The sequence below is a fragment of the Atractosteus spatula genome, chromosome 6 (assembly GCF_055471065.1).
Source record: "Atractosteus spatula isolate fAtrSpa1 chromosome 6, fAtrSpa1.hap1, whole genome shotgun sequence".
Lineage (NCBI taxonomy): Eukaryota > Metazoa > Chordata > Actinopteri > Semionotiformes > Lepisosteidae > Atractosteus > Atractosteus spatula.
Window position 1 is genome coordinate 33,359,398 of NC_142711.1, and position 18,053 is coordinate 33,377,450.

At 43.6% G+C, this 18,053-nt stretch overlaps 1 protein-coding gene across 1 annotated transcript in view; it reads right to left on the bottom strand.

The window, feature by feature from the left end:
* ppp1r16a (protein phosphatase 1, regulatory subunit 16A) overlaps positions 1–18,053 on the bottom strand; it is a 33,386-nt gene that overhangs the window by 8,670 nt on the left and 6,663 nt on the right. Inside the window, exons 2-8 of the mRNA XM_088919774.1 lie at positions 9,426–10,714; positions 3,764–3,834; positions 3,402–3,547; positions 2,682–2,785; positions 2,263–2,387; positions 1,605–1,730; positions 567–642 (exon numbers count right to left, since the gene is read on the bottom strand). Coding sequence (XP_088775900.1) covers positions 567–642; positions 1,605–1,730; positions 2,263–2,387; positions 2,682–2,785; positions 3,402–3,547; positions 3,764–3,834; positions 9,426–9,672 — 895 coding nt within the window. The 5' untranslated portion in view covers positions 9,673–10,714. The remainder of the gene's footprint in view (positions 1–566; positions 643–1,604; positions 1,731–2,262; positions 2,388–2,681; positions 2,786–3,401; positions 3,548–3,763; positions 3,835–9,425; positions 10,715–18,053) is intronic.

Sequence of the window (18,053 nt, forward strand, 5' to 3'; positions counted from 1 at the left end):
AACAGGTCTCACGTTCCAAGGGAAACAGTGGGCAGAAAGGTATAATCCAGGATTGTGATACCTGTGCACTAATTCAAAATCCAAAAGGGGCAAGTAGCGGCAGATCAAACAACTGCAAGCAGCCAGATTAATCAATGGGAATTAGTTTCATCACTCTGCACAGTGTTGCAAAGAGCACAGGACAATGGATTCCTTACTAGTGGAGAAATGTGTTATGGTCTCCTGAATCATACTTCACCGCATTCTCAACAAATGGAGTGCACATGCACCAACCTAATCAGCTCTATAGTGAAGGTGTTTCCATAATTATGGGGTACAGTATTCGTTCCTTTTTTGGGGTAAACCCATTCCCTTAGAATTGAAGGTCCATACTAATCTTTACTTAAATGTCTGAGTGATTGTATTAATTGTTTCTTCTGAATTTCTTTCCTGTCAGGAGGGGTGTTTTCCAAGAACACAATACCTTCATCCACAGAGTATAATATCCATTAAGCAGTTTCATTGCTATCCATGTTACACCATTGACAACAAAGAAACTGCTAAGAAGCCGGAGAACTCTCTCTTACCAAGTGGTGTCTCCTCTAGTGCAGACTTGGCATTCAGGCTGGCTCCATTTGCTACCAGCAGCTCCACCATCTGTATCTAAAAGACAGTCAAATAAGACATTCAGTACTGAGCTCAATGTGGTGCTGAACACTTTAAAAAGAGGGCAGGAAGCGGTCTGAGATCATTAACTCCATACAATGAGGTGTGTAGGTGAAGGACTCTCTGTACCACATCCCTACAATTTTACAGAATCCTTCCTTTTCAATGTCACTGGTGCCTTGGCTTCATTATGACCCTTTAATATCTCTGCCCCAGTTCCAAACATATACTGTAGGTGATTTTTGCAAAATACTTCAAGAATTATGGCCCCTGGGACTGGGACTGCACCACTGTGCTCTACTGTGAGCCTGAAGCTCTCCATGATGCTGGAATGTACAACCAACCTTGGACACAATCTGTTTTCCCTTCCAAGGCTTCAACAACATAAGAAAGGTTACAAACAACAGGAGGTCATTCAGTCCATCTAGCCTGTTTAAAAGTTAGTAGCTTATTAATCCAAAACTCTCATCCAGCCATTTCTTAACAGTGATAAGTTAAGAAACAGTGATAAGTGATAAGTGATAAGAATTGTGGGTCTCCTGATAAGAATTGTAGTCTCCTGTACTGAGTTTTAAATGCACTGCCATGTACACAGTTCCATTTGTGTCCACTGGTTCATATATTGCTGTACATTCTGAAAAGGCCCTCATTTTTGACACTGCCAATGCCTTTGAGGATTCTGGGCGCTTGCTGTCTTCTCTGGTCAAGACTAAAAAGGTTCAGCTCTGGTTGCTTTTCTCTGGGCTGAGTGTACAGCAGCAATATCTTTTTTTAACACGGTGACCAAAAGATACAAGAATCTTCTAAACGAGGCCTTACTAGTGCTGTATAATACTTTCTTACTCTATAGTGCAGTTCTAGTGCTTTCCCCATTGTCAGGAAGATCTAAACACCCAAGTCTTTTTCAATTTGTGAAACTAGGGAAGAGAGGGTACGCATTCTGAGGGGACAGTACTGACCTGTCCCCAGCAGGAGGCAGCGTGCAGGGGGGTCCAGCCATCACTGTCTCTTCCATCCACTCGGGCCCGGTGCTCCAACAGCAGCTCTGCTGCAGAGTGATACCCGTTTGCTGCTGTAATGTGCAACTGCACAGAGAAAGACAGCAAGCAGAACCAAAGTAAGAAAAGCACAGAACAAAGAAAGAAGAAGGGGGGTTAGTTTTATTCTTGAAATCAATTACTTATATCGGTCTGTTGGAATATGTGTAGTGAGTGTGTAGGCTCCTTCTCTCCACCTCTCTCATTCAGGTGGATGCTGCACATTGGTGGTGGTGGAGGGGAGTCCCCATTACTTGTAAAGCGCTTTGAGTGGAGTGTCTAGAAAAACGCTATATAAGTGTAAACAATTATTAATTATTCTCTCATTCACTACATTGGATATGAACCATTTTTTCTACTTCTGTTTTACATAGAGAGGTCCTCCTAAACATACAGATGCAGGAGAAAAATAAACTGCTTATTCATAATAGTTCTGCCTGCCCTTCTCTGTCTCCCAGTGGAGTGTGTTCAGCCTGTTCCTCTTTCTGCTTCAGTGCAGCTTTCACACTCTCGCTCTCTCAGTCTCAGGGCAGGATGATCAGCCTGTATCTCAGTGCAGTGTGTTCAGTGACTCTCTCACCAGAGTGGCTCCGTTGTCATCCTGCGCGTTGAGGTCAGATCCCGCCTTGATCAGAGCCATGATGTCTCTGATCATCTCCTGCTCCTTCGCCCCCCGGCATTCATTGATCCGCTCCTGGGTAATACCTGCACAGAGCGAGACAATAATGCTACAACTTCTTCGTAAATATCCACACCTTGTATTTAATCTAGTGTGTGTTGATGATTTTTGAAAAAAATCATTAAACTGAGGACTTGACCACCTGTGGCAATTAAAAAACTAGTTTGTCTCAGTTTCTAGTTCATTTATCTCAGCAACCTGTAATTTCTTCAACCTTTCTGTTGTGTAGCTGCTATTTTTCCAGCTTGCACATTACTGTAATCAGCAGAGAAGGATAGCAAACAGACCAGTTCAGAAGACAATGGCAACTTCACACTGACCCTGTTCAGCCATGGCCGTCTCAACAAACTCCAGAGTAACCTCATCCTCACAAAGGTCATAGGGCATGTTCCCATCTGCATTGACAGCTAGCAGGTCAGCACCACTGCAATACAAAGACAAGGGGGCCAAGTGAACTGAGACAATAACAACCAACACAGAAAATGTAGCAGGACAGAGACATAGTCTGTCTAAATTTGAGCATATGCATCTCACACTGTGAGTGTATTTTTGCGCATTCTGGAAAACATTTCCACCAGGCTGGTGTTTGCTGTATAAGTGCCCCAGTGACAGGAACATGTAAAATATGATGACAATTGTATAAAAATATTGTATTTAGGAGTGCGCAGCGTCAGTATAGTGGAGATCAGGCTCACTGCTTGATGAGCAGCATGTAAGTGTGTGTACAGAGTGTGCAGCGTCAGTACAGTGGAGATCAGGCTAACTGCTTGATGAGCAGCGTGTGAGTATGTGTACAGAGTGTGCAGCATCAGTACAGTGGAGATCAGGCTAACTGCTTGATGAGCAGCGTGTGAGTATGTGTACAGAATGAGCAGCGTCAGTACAGTGGAGATCAGGCTCACTGCTTGATGAGCAGCGTGTGAGTGTGTGTACAGAATGAGCAGCGTCAGTACAGTGGGGATCAGGCTCACTGCTTGATGAGCAGTGTGGGAGTGTGTGTACAGAGTGTGCAGCGTCAGTACAAAGGAGATCAGGCTCACTGCTTGATGAGCAACTCCACAAGGCTGGTGTGTCCACAGGTAGCAGCTGCGTGCAGTGGGGTCCACAGTTCACTGTCACAGGCGTTCACATTTGCACCCGCAGCCAAAAGAGCACATACTACCTCTTCAAAATCATCAATACAGCACTGCAGAGACAGAGACATGCCAAGACAATGACAAATTGAAAGACTGGATTTAGTGTCACACCTAGATGCACCGAGACAAAGCGACACACTGAAACTCGAACACTGAGTCGCAGTAAGAAGTCCTGGCACACCGAGATATGAGAGACACACAGACATGTACACATCCATACACATGCTGAACCATCATGAGAGGCTCATTGGTGGACAAGTTCATACCTGATGCAGAGCTGTCAGCCCATCCTCATTGAACAGGTCTGGACTAACCCCGCTGTTCAAGAGCTCGGTCACTGTGGAGAGAGAGAAGCAAAGGGGGAGTGAGAGATGAAAAAGCACAGCAGGTGGAAGATGGAAAGACAGAGACAGATTAAATTGTGGTACCCAAGTCAAAAATTCTCCTTGAAATTCACACAGCCAAAAAAAAACTGACACTCTCCTGGTCCTAGCACCCTCACCCTCACAGAATTCGTGACAAACAGAGTCCTGATAGACTGAATTGAGACATCCCGATATAGATATAAAGCCAAACATGCACAGCAGTGCGGTGCATCAGATGGCCTTGATCATCTGGGCGTGGTGCAGACACTACTAGATGTAGGGAAGTGGTTTCAGAAAATTAGACAACACCTATCTCCCTCAAGGGCTCAATTTAATATGGCAAAGCTGTGGAGTTAAGCACTTGAATTGTGTATCTTAATGCCACCTGCTCTATTTCTAAACACTAATCACATCCCACAGTGCTTTAGACTGCTCTTTGTTACCCGCATTTCATAGATTAGAAATGCAGGGACAACCAAATTAATCAGAAACTAGTATTGCCACATTTCAAATGATATGCGACTACACAAAACACATAACAAGCTGCAGGTGAACGCAAGACCTGCCAGGCTAGAACAGTAGGTTCAGAGAACAAGAAACATGAATGAATGCAAGGCAGACACATGGGGACACTACAGGGAGTCCTAGTAAAGTCAATCTGAGAGCCACGTGCTGCTGTCTGTAATACACCTGTCCTGTCCACATGGTTAACTGGAGACCATCATCTGGATGAAGTGGGAGAAACATTCTTCCAAGTTAAGGCATATTAAAAGGGAATATTAGATTTATTAAAAAAATGATCATAAGAAACAGAAAAAAATAAATGGTTAATGTATTAAGCCTGAAAAATGAAAAGGCTCTTCGGTCTACCACATCTCTCTCTGAGCCCCTCTTTCTCTCTCTTCCAGAGGCCATGTTAAGAATGGGGCTGGTGCCTGTGTTTCTGTTCATGTGGGACTGCTGCAGAGAGCAGGGTGGAGCTGCCCACATGCCCGTGAATCCCTCACTTGGAATGTGCTGTAATAAACCACAGAGCAGGACACTGCCACTCCTGCAGTCACAGCACATCTGAGCCCAGAGCTGTTAACCCCTTCCCTGGTCTGATGGCAGTCCCACCCGGAAAAGTTCATCATTCCCTATTTTCATTACTTTAAAGATGGAAAAAAACGTGTGCTATTGGATGAAGTGCAATAGAGAAATATTTTCCTTTCTTACACTGAACAGATGGGCACATACAGGTCATGTCCAGTGACTCATTCAGTAAGTTCAAGGCCTGCTCAGTTGTTTAAAACTGAGCTTCAGAACATAAAATGATGGAAAACTGCTGAATCAGTTTCAACCGTTTTGAGGTCCTGTCAAGTAAGTGAAAGTATTTAACAGTATATTGGGGAGTTTATGGGGTGGCATGGTCACACAGCGGTTAACTCTGCTGCCTCGCAGCTCTGGGGCCTTAGGTTCAATTTCTGAGGTGTTACCCGCATGGAGTTTGTATACTCTCCTTCTTACGCATGGGTTTCCTCTGGGTGCTCTGGTTTCCTCCCACAGTCCAAAGACTTACCGATAGGTTTAATTGGCTTCTGGGAAATCTATTCCTGGTGTGAGTGTGTGTGCGCATGTCTTTGTGTCTGAGTTGTGCCCATTGCTTGGTGGGATAGGCTCTGGCTCCCCTACAACCCTAAATTGGATTAAACAGTTAGAAAATGGATGGGTGGATAGATGGATGAATGGTGGGCTTATAGACGTCCTGTCCTGTTGGTGTAACTCTGGGTTACTCCACTAAACAATGGACTGTAGGGCTGGATGTGATCTATTCACATGCTCAGTTACTCATATACTGCTGCTAGTCCCATACAGAATTTATTACTTCAGAAATCCTAACGTTATGAGCTTTACCATTGTATAACTTGTCATTGGTATTGGTTTTGTTTTACTGCAAATTAACAGTTGTCATTACCAGACTTTTTTTGTAGGGGGATATTAAGTTGGTGATCTCTCATTGGTTATAGTATTTGATCACTCTTTTAAAAACCTTTCTATAGAGCAGCTTATCAGACAACTTGAAGTGTTGGATGGAAATATAGTTTAGTCAGACCCCTCTAAATCACCTCCGAATTACTCTCAGCCCATGTCATGTTTACAGTCTACCATTTGATCAAATTTCCTGCTGTGCTAACCCCTACTGGGCAATGGCCTACTGAAAAAACTCTTTGTGTTTGTGGTAAAAACACAAAAGGCATCTGTATAAAGGAATCTAAATATAAAGGTATTGGCTAATCCTCAGTGTTTGAGTTAGGGCACAAACACTAGTCTGGCTGTGAGTAACAGGGAAGGGGATGGGACTGGAATGTTTGAATTATGGTTTTAACTGGGGTAGGTACTGGACGTAAGGTTTGTCTAGTACAAAAGATATAGCAGAGAAGAAAGGTGATGATAGAGATGAGTTGTAAGGGCTGGATTAGGACCTGGGCATGTACAGTATTTGGTCGAGGTCTGAAAGTCCTATTTGATGTAGGTTTAATGTTTGGGCTAAGGTTAGGCTTAGGGATGTGGTAAGTGCAGGGGCCGAATGTTTGAATTATCGTTGAAGGTGGGATGAAAATCGGGGCTCGAGTCTTTAAGGTTTATAAATGGGGCAAGCACTAGGGTCAGACATCTTGGGCAATTTGGGACAGCAAACACTTTTCCAAAATGATTTTGAGATGGAAGGTTATGATATGGGAACAGTGAGTCCTGTTAAAAGTATTTTTAAATTACATTTATATTTAACATGAAAATATTAAATAATGAATGTGATGAAATGCTCAGTGCTGGAGGAACCAAGTTTTTTCAATGGCCAGGCCATAACTCTGACTGATCCAGAATGCAGGATGAACAGCACCACAGATCACCTTCCTTCTACCCAGACTATTCAAAGGATTTCATTAAGCATACACCTCCCTCAGAAAAGGTAACACAGCTACACCCCCCTTTGACAAAACCCTCATTTCCCCCTCATTTCCTCATTTTCACTGGGTCAAGGTTAGGTTTTGTTACAGAATGAAAATGGCAAGACAATTAGATGTCAAGATTTCCTGGAAAAAGCAAAGAAGAGGCACAAATGCTTCAGGTATTGGTACATTACCAATTGTACTTAAAGAAACAAGAAACATTATTCATAAGCCACTGGCACAACTCTTTTGAATGTTTCACAAGAGAGGGGTTAATACCTGTGTGCTGTAAAACTACTAATGTAGTGTCCATCTGTAAAATGTCTGACAAAACTGAACTAAGTAGCTACAGAACAGTAAGCTTAACATCTGTTACGTGTAAGGTTATGGAAACAATAATTAGATCTAAATTACAGCATTAGTTATATGGAAATTAAATCCTAGGGGATAGTACACATGGATTTTAAAAAAGCGGACTTTGCTTAACTTGTTGAGAATTCTTTAAACAAGCAAGAACAGCAATGGGCGGATACAGAGAATATGATACTGTGTATTTAGATTTTCAAAAGGCTGTCTATAATGTTCTTCATAAAAGATTAATCATCAAATTACAGGTGGGTAGGCTCTCAAAGAAATGCACATGTTTGGACTTAGAAAGCAGAGAGTACAGAGAAGGGGAGAATGCTCAAACTGGGATATGTAATTAGTGGAGTACCACAGGGATGCCTATTAGGTCTACTGCTCTTCCTAATTCATAGCAATGATCTAGAGTCTGTTCCAGTTATTAGACTAGTCACATTGTTGATTATATAAAAACATGAGACCATGAGAAACATCACAAAAAGAGGAGGCTCAGCTAGACTGTTTGGAAAATTAAAGTTAGCACTTAAAAGAAGACCTCAAAATAGGAGAAATTAGCAAATGCTATAGAAGCAGCAGATGAAATAAAAAATAGATAACACTCACAAGTGACCACACAACTGTAAGATGATGCATAATGTAGGCAAGAGCACAAAGGTTACTTGTAAGCATCAAAAACAAACTTTAAAGATAAAGTGGGAACTAAAGTAGGAAGCTTGAAGATTCTCACTATGAAAAAGACTTAGCCTAGGTTTTTATGTTGACACTTCATTTACCTTTACATCTTTTGTCTTAAAAAATAGAAAGATAAATGTTAGGAAATACAGTATGTAGTTAAAAACAATATTTAAATAAACAAATGTTAATTTCAAATTCTAGAAATCACTAAAAAAGGCTTCATTTAGAATAGTGTACAATTTTAGTTAGGTCATTATAGAAAAGATATTGCTGCTCCAGAATCGATCCAAAGAAAAGCAACCAGATACATTACAGGTCTTAAAGGAATGTCTTACACTGAAAGGCTAAAAGATGTGAACCCTTATAGCCTCAAGAACAGAAAACTGAGGGGACCTGGTACAAAGTATTCAAAATCCTCAAGGGCACTGACAAAGTCAATCCCGTCAACATCTTCCAAATAAACAGTGAAATACATGGGAACAAGTAATAGGTGTATTAGCCGTCTTCGGGTGTGAGCACTCCACAGCCGAAACGTTGCGTTTTCCTTCTTCTCTTTTCAGCATGGAATAAACCTATGACTTGTTCCTTTGCAGCCTATGCATGCTGACGCAGGGACCCACCTGAACTAGTGAAATACATGGAAGAGCATTTGCAAGCGAGAACAGGACACACTTTTTCTTAAAGGATTGTGGGAGAATGGAAGAAGTTACCAAGTAAGACGATACCTTGCTCCCTTCAAGAAGCAGCAGATACAGTTCTTGGCTCAAAGAATTAACTAACCAACATCCTAATTGGGCCAAATGGCCTCCTCTCATTTGTAACCTTTCTCATGTTCTTGAAACCAAATGTGAAACAGAGATGATAAAGGAGAGTTTGTCAATATAGTCTTTACCCTGGATTCAGAGTACTATATGAGAACCTTTTACCAGCTGTGAAAATAAGCGTTTTCTTCGGGTATGAATTGAATGGACATTTTTTTTTATGGTAAGTGAGTTGTATAAAATAGTGAAGACTGCATCCTGTACTGTTCAAAGGCAGATATTTCACTAAAGAATTACAGTAACAGATATAAACAACAGGGAGATTAAATCAATTACAGCCGCTTGAAAAATATTTTTGATTTAATGCCATTTAAAGGCATAGAAGTAACCTAATAAACTAAAAACAAAAGTCCAATTTGGCAGGTCCTAAAACCTCGCTTTTGAAGCTATTAACAGTGCACAATGTATATATATTAAAACAAAATGAACCTAGATTGTATTCTTCACACATGCATTCATTTAGAAGTGAGCAATTTAATGTGTAAAGTTATTTTAAACAAACCATTTAGCAACAAGAACGACAAAACACTTGCCTAAAGTGCATTTAGGGTGAACATATTAGGTGAAATTGTGCAGAGTCAGCTTATGCCCAAGATGGAGCAACGTAACCGAAATACTACAGCTCATGCACTAATCCAGGACTAGAGTGGTTCCCAAAGATAGACAAAGCTTCTTAAGCGATGGCTGCATGTGTCACTTGGGAATGTAGAGTGGGTGTGTGCTATACAAACTGATGATCCACCTGTTCTGACAAACGCTTCAGCGTCGGACACCCACCTTCCTCCAGGTCGTTGCGCGCCGCGGCCTCCAGCAGGGTGATGTTGTGGGGGAAGACCACCCTGCGGCCCTTCTTCGGCCCCGCCCCGCCCTTGCCCCCCCTGTGGCTCCGGGGCCCCTCCTTCTCCAGCTGCGCCCAGCCCTTCAGCTGCTGCGCGCGCCGCTTCTGCGCGTGCTTGAGCCGCTCCGTCGTGGTCATGCGGCTGACGGAGGCCATCTCCGCCAGCAGCTCCGCGTGCTCCGCCATCCTCTCTGTCCGCGGTGCGGGGGAGTCGCGCGCGCGGTCGCTCGGGTCGCTCACGGCGCGGGCATCCCTCAGCACGAGCCGACTGGCCTGCGCCCGGCGCGGGGCTCGCCGCGCATCTTATCCGAAAGCGGCGGGAATGTATTGGCGGGTGCAGGGATGCGACTTATCCTCAAGGGCAATTCACCCCCCGACTGGCCGCCTCTGCTGTACTTCCCAAGATACAGGCTTCGGGCCACAGGTCAAAAAAAAAGAAGGTAAAACGGGGGTTCAACTTCCACAAATGAAGGGAGATTCCAAAATAAGTCCAGTGGAAAAGTGGCAGTTGAGCGAATGGAGATGCGCAACTCTACAGCCCCGTCCTTAACACAGAGGAGGCCTGTAGTATTCCAATGGACCCCTGTTCTACTCAAAATTAAATAACATTAAAAACCCAATTACTGATTAAAATCACTCAAAAGAAGGTGGGAACCTTCTGAAGGCGACACATGAATTATTTCTGCAAGCTTATCTTTTTAAGAAAATTATTTTAAAGCTTGCCACTCAACACACACTATCCTGCTGCTCTTTCAGTGTGAATGTTGTCCGACTGTCAGTCTGGATGTAGCAGGAACGCTGTGCGAAAGCAACAGTGTGTCAGGACTGTGTCCTGGACACACCTGCCCATTGGGCTGATAGCGGCAGAGCTGTGCGAGAGGAAGATGCAGTTATGCTGCGGGTGATGAAGATAGCCTCAGTTATACAGGCCACACTGACTGTGTGGCTCGGTCAATCTCTTCTCTGCGCCTCATTTGAAAAACGCTTTCAAGTTTTTACAAGAAAAAAAAACCCTGGTTCCAAAGCAGGGGTACAGGGGGCTGCGGGTTCAAGTCCTCAGTGCATGTGTGTAAGTTTCTTCAGTGCGAGAGGTGTCCTACAGCTGCTCTCCTCTGCCCACTCTCTCTTCATGCCTACGCTCAGCTGCACGTGGCCATCTGTCCGAGTCAGGTCTCAGGCCCAGTGCACCCTCTTCAGAAGCGCAACCCTGGATCGCCCCCCAGCCAGCCTGCAGAAAGAGAAAAATAAAGAACTTCTCTCACTCTCTTATTTTAGAAAAGAAACAGACGAACAGACTAGAAACCTGACAAGACATAAGTAAAACTGAACTTGTTTCTCACAAAGCTGAGTTTCTCAGCAGTAACTCCCTCCACTGTGACCGGAAATCCCACGCGCTCTAAAGAAGATCAGCCAGCTGGGCACAACGTTAGACTTTCCCGCTTCAGTTTGAAAGCCCTTAAAATCGTAGGATAAATCTTTTCCTCAGAGAAAATTAGCTTCCCACCTGTCTGAAAGTCAAACGTAACAATATGAAGATAACAATACGGCAAAAGACGAAGAAGGAATGGAAAGGAGGCCTAAATGTTTGGCTTTGTTTTTCAATTCATTTTGGAAACGCAGGTTGTTTATCCGAAGAAAGTGAAGAACACTTTGGCTTGGAGTAAAAAAACTGCCGCTTTTACATTTGGAATCAGAAATCATGGCTGCTTTCTATACACTGCAGGGTGAAATAGCCAAGAGTTAATCGGCTCTTCTATCACGGGGTAGGAGGGAGCAAACAGAAAGTCTCGTGGGTCTGTCATGCCACTTTGGAAGCCATATTCTGGAAAAACTTTCAAAAGGAAAGCACTGAAACGCACGTTCAAGGACCACTGCAAGAACACATCGGGCTCATTGAGGTGCTGGCGCCTGACGACTGCCAGGCATCGTGGAGGGAAGCGATGGGGCTCCACCTTTCAAACCACACGAAGAGCTGCTCCACTGCTGGAATTCTGTCTGGCTCACGCAGGGCTTTACAACCACAGTGAGATCATTCGTCAAACCCAGCTTTAACCCCCCACCTGCGATCTGTGGATGGGTGGATGTCAGGAGTTAGGCTGTGCCAGGCGAATACAGTCCACACACAGCTCTCTCTCTCTTACACCACCACTACATGAGCAAACTCTACTGAACTCCCAGCACACAGCTGATGTACAGAATCTTGACACAGATAAAACAGGCCCCTGACCTAAAAAGCTGTTATTGCAAGCAATATTTGCTCTCATATTTCTCCAGTGCTGGATGAGGATCCAAGACCAGGGCGGGTTCTTCCCAAACTTGGGCATTTATTCACATAATTCTCTACTGTGTATATAAGAGTGTCTGTCACACCGGCAACAGAGCACTGACAGGGCTATAACTGAAGTCAGATAAATGTCGCTGCTGACTACGTTTTAAACAAAATAAAACCTTATTTTGTTCTTCTTATCAGGTGGGGTGTGATGAATGTCAGACATATGTAATATTTAGAGAATAAAACATATAATAAGAACTTCAATGGCTATACTCCTGGCTGTTAAGATAGTGATCTGGGATTAAACCAGAGAAGACTGGGTGGAGATAACAGACAGTATTATTCTATGCTCTAATATTGAAAGATATAAGTGGAAGAAAAAGGACTGAAAGATAGAAGTGGAAGAGAGTAATCACACAGCAGAAGACGCATCTGTTTCTATGAGTTATACTAATTAACAGGTAAAGAAAGCCAGATCATAAAACTGATGGAGAGAACTGCAAAGAGACGGAAACAGCACTCGCACAGGACTCCGCAGAGATCGCCAGTGAACGACACAAGGACTCTAACAAAGCATGCTTGGAAAGACAGACTGACATTACACCACAGAGCAGAGACAATGACAGAAGATGAAAACAAAAAGCTCAGTTTTCTATTTTTTGTAGTGCACATTCCATTTGCTTATTCTAGTATACATGAAACTACATAGTACGGTATATTTTACATTACTGAATTCCTTTTACAAACTGCTTCTGCAATGCCATGCAAATAAAAGAACCTACAGAAAATAAAAGCTGAGTAATCATTCTGTTGTACATTTCAGCCAGACCTATCTTCCAGAATTTAATAGCAGCTTACAAAGACCAGGACACAACTACGCAACTGCAGGGCTACTTACAAAAGGCTTTGGTCCTGAAGCGAAGAACAAAGCACAAGGAGGCTCACAGACTTGCTCAGTTTAAAGAGGGCTTACACTTGGAAACAACTGCTCATAGATTGCCAGCCTAAGATATGGAGCAAGACTCTTGGATTATTGCCGGCACAACTGGAGAGCTACTGACATTTGTCAAGTAAGAGCTGAAAAAATATCTTTAAAAGTTGAATTTTTTTTTTCCCCAGTTGAAACCCCGAAGCTCAAAGTGGAAAAACCTACTTAAGATTACAAAGGTTACCAATGAGAGGAGGTCTGTCTTCACTGCTTTGCAGTTAGTAGATAACGGAGCTGTGGATCCAATCCAGATGTTTCTTGAAAGAAAGCAGAGTACTGACTTTAAAAACATGAATAGGTAGCTTGTTCCATTCTCTAAAACCCTTTGCATAAAGTAGAAATATTAACGAGAGCGAAGGAGAGGATGAGAAGAGGAGAGGAGTGAGATAAGATGGTGGTTTTAAAAACATGACTGGATAGCCTGTTCCATACTTTCACAACTCTGTGTAAAAAAAGTACCTTTTGAATACTTGGATCACGCCCTCATAGATCTGTGGGAGACTAAAAAGTGTACTTCTCCTCCCATGAAAAAAATAAAAACTGCAAATCCTAACAAAATTAGCATGACTGCAGCTACTGCCGGTACTACCAAGAATTCGAAAAGAGAAATGGTGGGTGTTGACTCCATTCTCCAGACAACTGTAAAAATAATACACACCGGGGACAACTGAACTTTTTAAGTGTCCAACAGAGAAAACTACGAGGGGACTTTTTCCCCCAGATATTCAAAATGCTTAAGGGCACAGACCAAATCAATCAAGTGGATTTCTTCAGACATAACTGAAACACAAACCAGAGGACACAAGCAGAAACTAGCTGGAAATACACTTAAAACTGAGAACAAGGGACAGGTTTTTACTCCCACAATCCTTTGTGTATGGCACAAGCTACCAGACCATGCTGTTGATGCCCTGGCTTCTTTCAAGAAACGACAGGAGGAGATCCTCAGATCGATATGCTACTAAGTGCCAAATGGCTTCCTCTCACATGTACATTGTCTCATGTCAAGAACCTGGTGGAATGGTGCCTTGACAATAACCTCGCCCTCAATGTCAGTAAAACCAAAGAGCTGGTCATTGATTTTAGAAAGCAGGGTGAGGACCACACCCCTATTCACATCAATGGGGTGGCTGTCGAGATGGTTAGCAGCTTCAAGTTCCTGAGAACCTTCACCGCTAAAGAGTTAACATGGTCCCAGCATGTAACTGGAGCTACAAAGAAGGCACAACTTTACTTCCTCAGACAACTGAAAAAATGTGGGCTGTCTTCAAAAGTCCTTACCACATTTTACAGGTGTGCTATTTATGAGTGTGCTCACATGTGGCATTGCAGTGTGTTTTGGCAGCAGCTCATTGTCTGAAAAGAAGGCATTACAAGGGGCGGTCAGGTCAGCCCAGTCCATCACTGGAGTACAGCCCCCCTCTGTTGTGGACATTTTGACTACTCGCTACCTCAGGAAGGCTGGAAGTATCGTCAAGGACACCAGTCATCCTGGTTCCTCGCTTTTCTCCCCCCTTCCCTCTGGTAAACATTATAGGAGCATAAAGGCACGAACATCCAGACCCAAAGACAGCTTCTGTCCTTAAACTGTCAGATTACTGAACTCTACCCCTACCACTGGCTCACACTGATGTGTTTTTTCCTCTAAGATGTATGTTATTTAACTTGTTGCTGCCACCGTTCTGTGTTTTTGGTGTTTCCTTGATGTCTTTGTGGAGGAGCATACATGCAATTAAGCATTTCATTGCACTTATGCATATGACAATAAACTCAGCAGCCATATCACCCTGCAACTCACAACTGGCAACCCACTGAAGCTCAGCAGGTGAGAGCCTGGTCAGTACCTGGATGGGAGACCTCCTGGGAAAAACTAAGGTTGCTGCTGGAAGCGATGTTAGTGGGGCCAGCAGGGGGAGCTCACCCTGCGGTCTATGTGGGTCTTAATGCCCCAGTATAGTGACGGGGACACTATACTGTAAACAGGCGCCGTCCTTTGGATGAGACGTAAAACCGAGGTCCTGACTCTTTGTGGTCATTAAAAATCCCAGAGTGTTTCTCAAAAAGAGTAGGGGTGTAACCCCGGCATCCTGGCCAAATTTCCCATTGGCCCTTCCCAATCATGCCCTCCTAATAAACCCCCTCTATGAATTGGCTTAATTACTCTGCTCTCCTCCCCACTGATGACACACTGATGTGTGGTGAGCGTTCTGGCGCACTATGGCTGTCGTCGCATCATTCAGGTGGATGCTGCACAGTGGTGGTGGTGGAGGGGAGTCCCCATTACCTGTAAAGCGCTTTGAGTGGAGTGTCCAGAAAAGCACTATATAAGTGTAAGCAATTATTATTATTATTATTATTATTATTATTATTATTATTATTAAACCCTACTCTACTCTCGACTCTACTTCTGTTCTGTTGCAGGGCTGCAGCGATATCGCCATGTACAGTTCAGCCCTGAGGCGTGTGCCCGCTCTGAGCAACTGAGGGGCTGAAGGGCCCAGCTGCCTGCCTGTCTACCAAGGAGGAGAGCTTCATCTGCACAGCCCGGAAGTGGAACTGAAGAGGGAAACCAGAGAGTCTGCTTTCATTAATGATTGACTTCCAAGGAGCCCTGCTGCACAGAATTCCAGCAACGAGATATTACTGCAGTACTGAGAAATAACAGTCCCTCATTGCCGCCTTTCCCACCTTGCTAAATTGACTCTGCCTCTACGCCTGTCTTCTCTTTTGCTGCTCTTTGTGGCACCCTTCAGAAATAGTAGAGGGCGTTATCTCAAAGCAGCTTATCAATTATTAAAGCTGCTTGTAATTCAGAGAGAAAGGATAGTCTGGGATCAGTGTGCTCCTGCAAAGAGGGAATCTCCACTGCTGTGCAGCGGCAGTCGGCAAAAAGAAACACCGCAAAACAACCTGCGGGTTTATATTTGGTTGGAGATATAATTGTGCATCCTGAGGACAGCTCCCCCCGCCCAAACCCACACTGCCGTGCGATGTCAGGAGCCACAGTCCTCCTGCGCGGTTTGGCTAAATGTTGATGTAACCAGACGCTGCATGGGCACCTATTTCCAGCATCAGCTGGGTGCAACGAGCCCACGCCAGCAGCGGTACTCCATTACACTGATGCACGCCGAGAGCCAATGAGCCTGCAGGCGTTCCGTCTGCCAGCGCTCCGAGTCAGGTAACCGAGTCTCGTGTAAAGCCCTGACTTTCGATTTGGGTGAGTTACCACTGTTTCCAGGTCCTCAGCTACAGAGAGGCTGAAGTTCCGGCAGGAGTGAGTACCAATTACAGAATGGGTGGCTCAGAATTCGTACGTTTTCTAATGTCCTCATTTCCTGACATAAAGAAACCTTGAACCATTAAAGTATAAATACAGTGGCTATAAAAAGTATTCCTTTCGCATTTTTCACTTTGTTTTTCCTTTCATCATGGAATCAAATTGGATTTGTTCAGGGAATTCTTGCCACTGAACTCTACACAAAACACTCTGTAATGTCAATTAAAAAAAACAAACCTAAAGCTTTCCCTAATTAAGAAAAAGATCCTAAGATCCATTTTGATTTCATGAGGTAAGAAAATGAAGTTTGAAAAATGCCAAAGGGAGGGGGGTGAATATTTTTATCGCCACTGTAAGAAATACTTCTACCTTTAGTGGTTTCTCCAGACACAGCTAGCTTAAGATTTCCTTATCTCATTGGCTGACCCTGCGCTCTGACCCCAGGCTCTCTCCCTGTCTGTGTGTCTCATGGAGAGCAAGCTGGGGTATGCGAAAAGATGAATTCCTAATGCAAGAAACTGTATAGGGTTAATAAAATGATGTTATTATTTCCAGTCCAGATATTATGGTGCCATTCGTCCTGGACCCAGCCAGTGAGGTGATATAACTATACTCACCCAGGATTCAACAACAAATATGGTTTAACTGCCCACAAGGCTATGACTATGACTTCTCCCAGGAGAGAGTGTGAATCTGGAAGGGCAAGCCAAGCACGCTGCCTGGGTTCTGTGGGGCTCTCCTCTCACCTCCAAAAGATGGGACGAGCCTGTATTGGTCGGGCACACACATGTTCCCAGGGTTCTGTGGGGCTCTTTTCTCACCTCCTCTGTAAATGTGCCCTGCAAAACTGCTCTTTGTATGTATCAGGCACAAGATTTTTAGCAGATAAAAATGGACCTCTGAACACCTGGAAAGAAACTAGCTGCTATGACCGAGTACTCTTCAGTTCATATTTAATCATCATTTTCATATTTCAGTGGTGGTCAGCACCAAGGGCTGCAAAATGCAAGGAATCTCTATTGACATTAAGCGATACAGGACAGCGGTAAAGTGTGACAAAAGAGCTTCAGATCAGAATAAATAACTCATTTGAATGAGAGCTTCAAAAACTCCTTATCTAAACCTGAAGCCATTTTAGTTTATTTTTGTTAAATATAAAATGCACTGCCTAAGTCTTCTATCTATTCAATTCACTAAAATTCCATGCATCACCACAAACCTCACATAACATGCAGCAGCCAAAAGAACAGAACAAAGTGGATTTGATGCACATCATGTCTTGTGACATCTGGTTAGGCTGGCTGGTGGTGTGAATGAGAAGGTGTTTATTACACAAACACCAAACACAGAGGAAGGCCGCACGCTACACAGCTTTGCGTTGGATCATCATGCAAAAGTCATACATCAGTCAGTGAAGGAAAGCAATACACTCCTGCCGGTTCCACATAGCATAACTAACAAATTCAACTGAAACTCAGGTAGTAAAATGTGAAGAGTAAAACATGGCACATTTTTCAAATCCAAGTGTGTTTTTAATTGAAGCTATACATTTTCATTATTTCCCATTGCCTTGTCAGAGGATATAATGAGACTGTGGTGGAACATAGCAAGCACATTAGCTAATACTTTCAGCAACACAGTAGAAAACCAGCACCCAAAACAACTGCCTGTTTATCTGATTTGACCCCTTGTGTTTCACTACTACATATGTATGGGTGCAAGTGAGAGAACACTTGGCCCTTCTTACTCGTTTGGAAGTTTAGTAGCTAAGCAAAACTAAACTTTCATCCAGCAATTTCCTAATGGTGCTTTTTCTTAAAGGTTTGGGCCTTGGCTGAGCCTGTTCCAGATCCCCACAACTCTTTGTGTAAAGGTTTTCTTGGTCTCCATTCTAAATGAATTCCTTGTAGTTTCCAGTTGTGACCCTGTCCACGTTTCCCATGACCTGTGTCCTGCATGGTTTAACAGCAGATAGAAGAGCTGTAAATGTAGCAAATATGGCGTGTATTACCAGACTGCAGGGGGGCAGC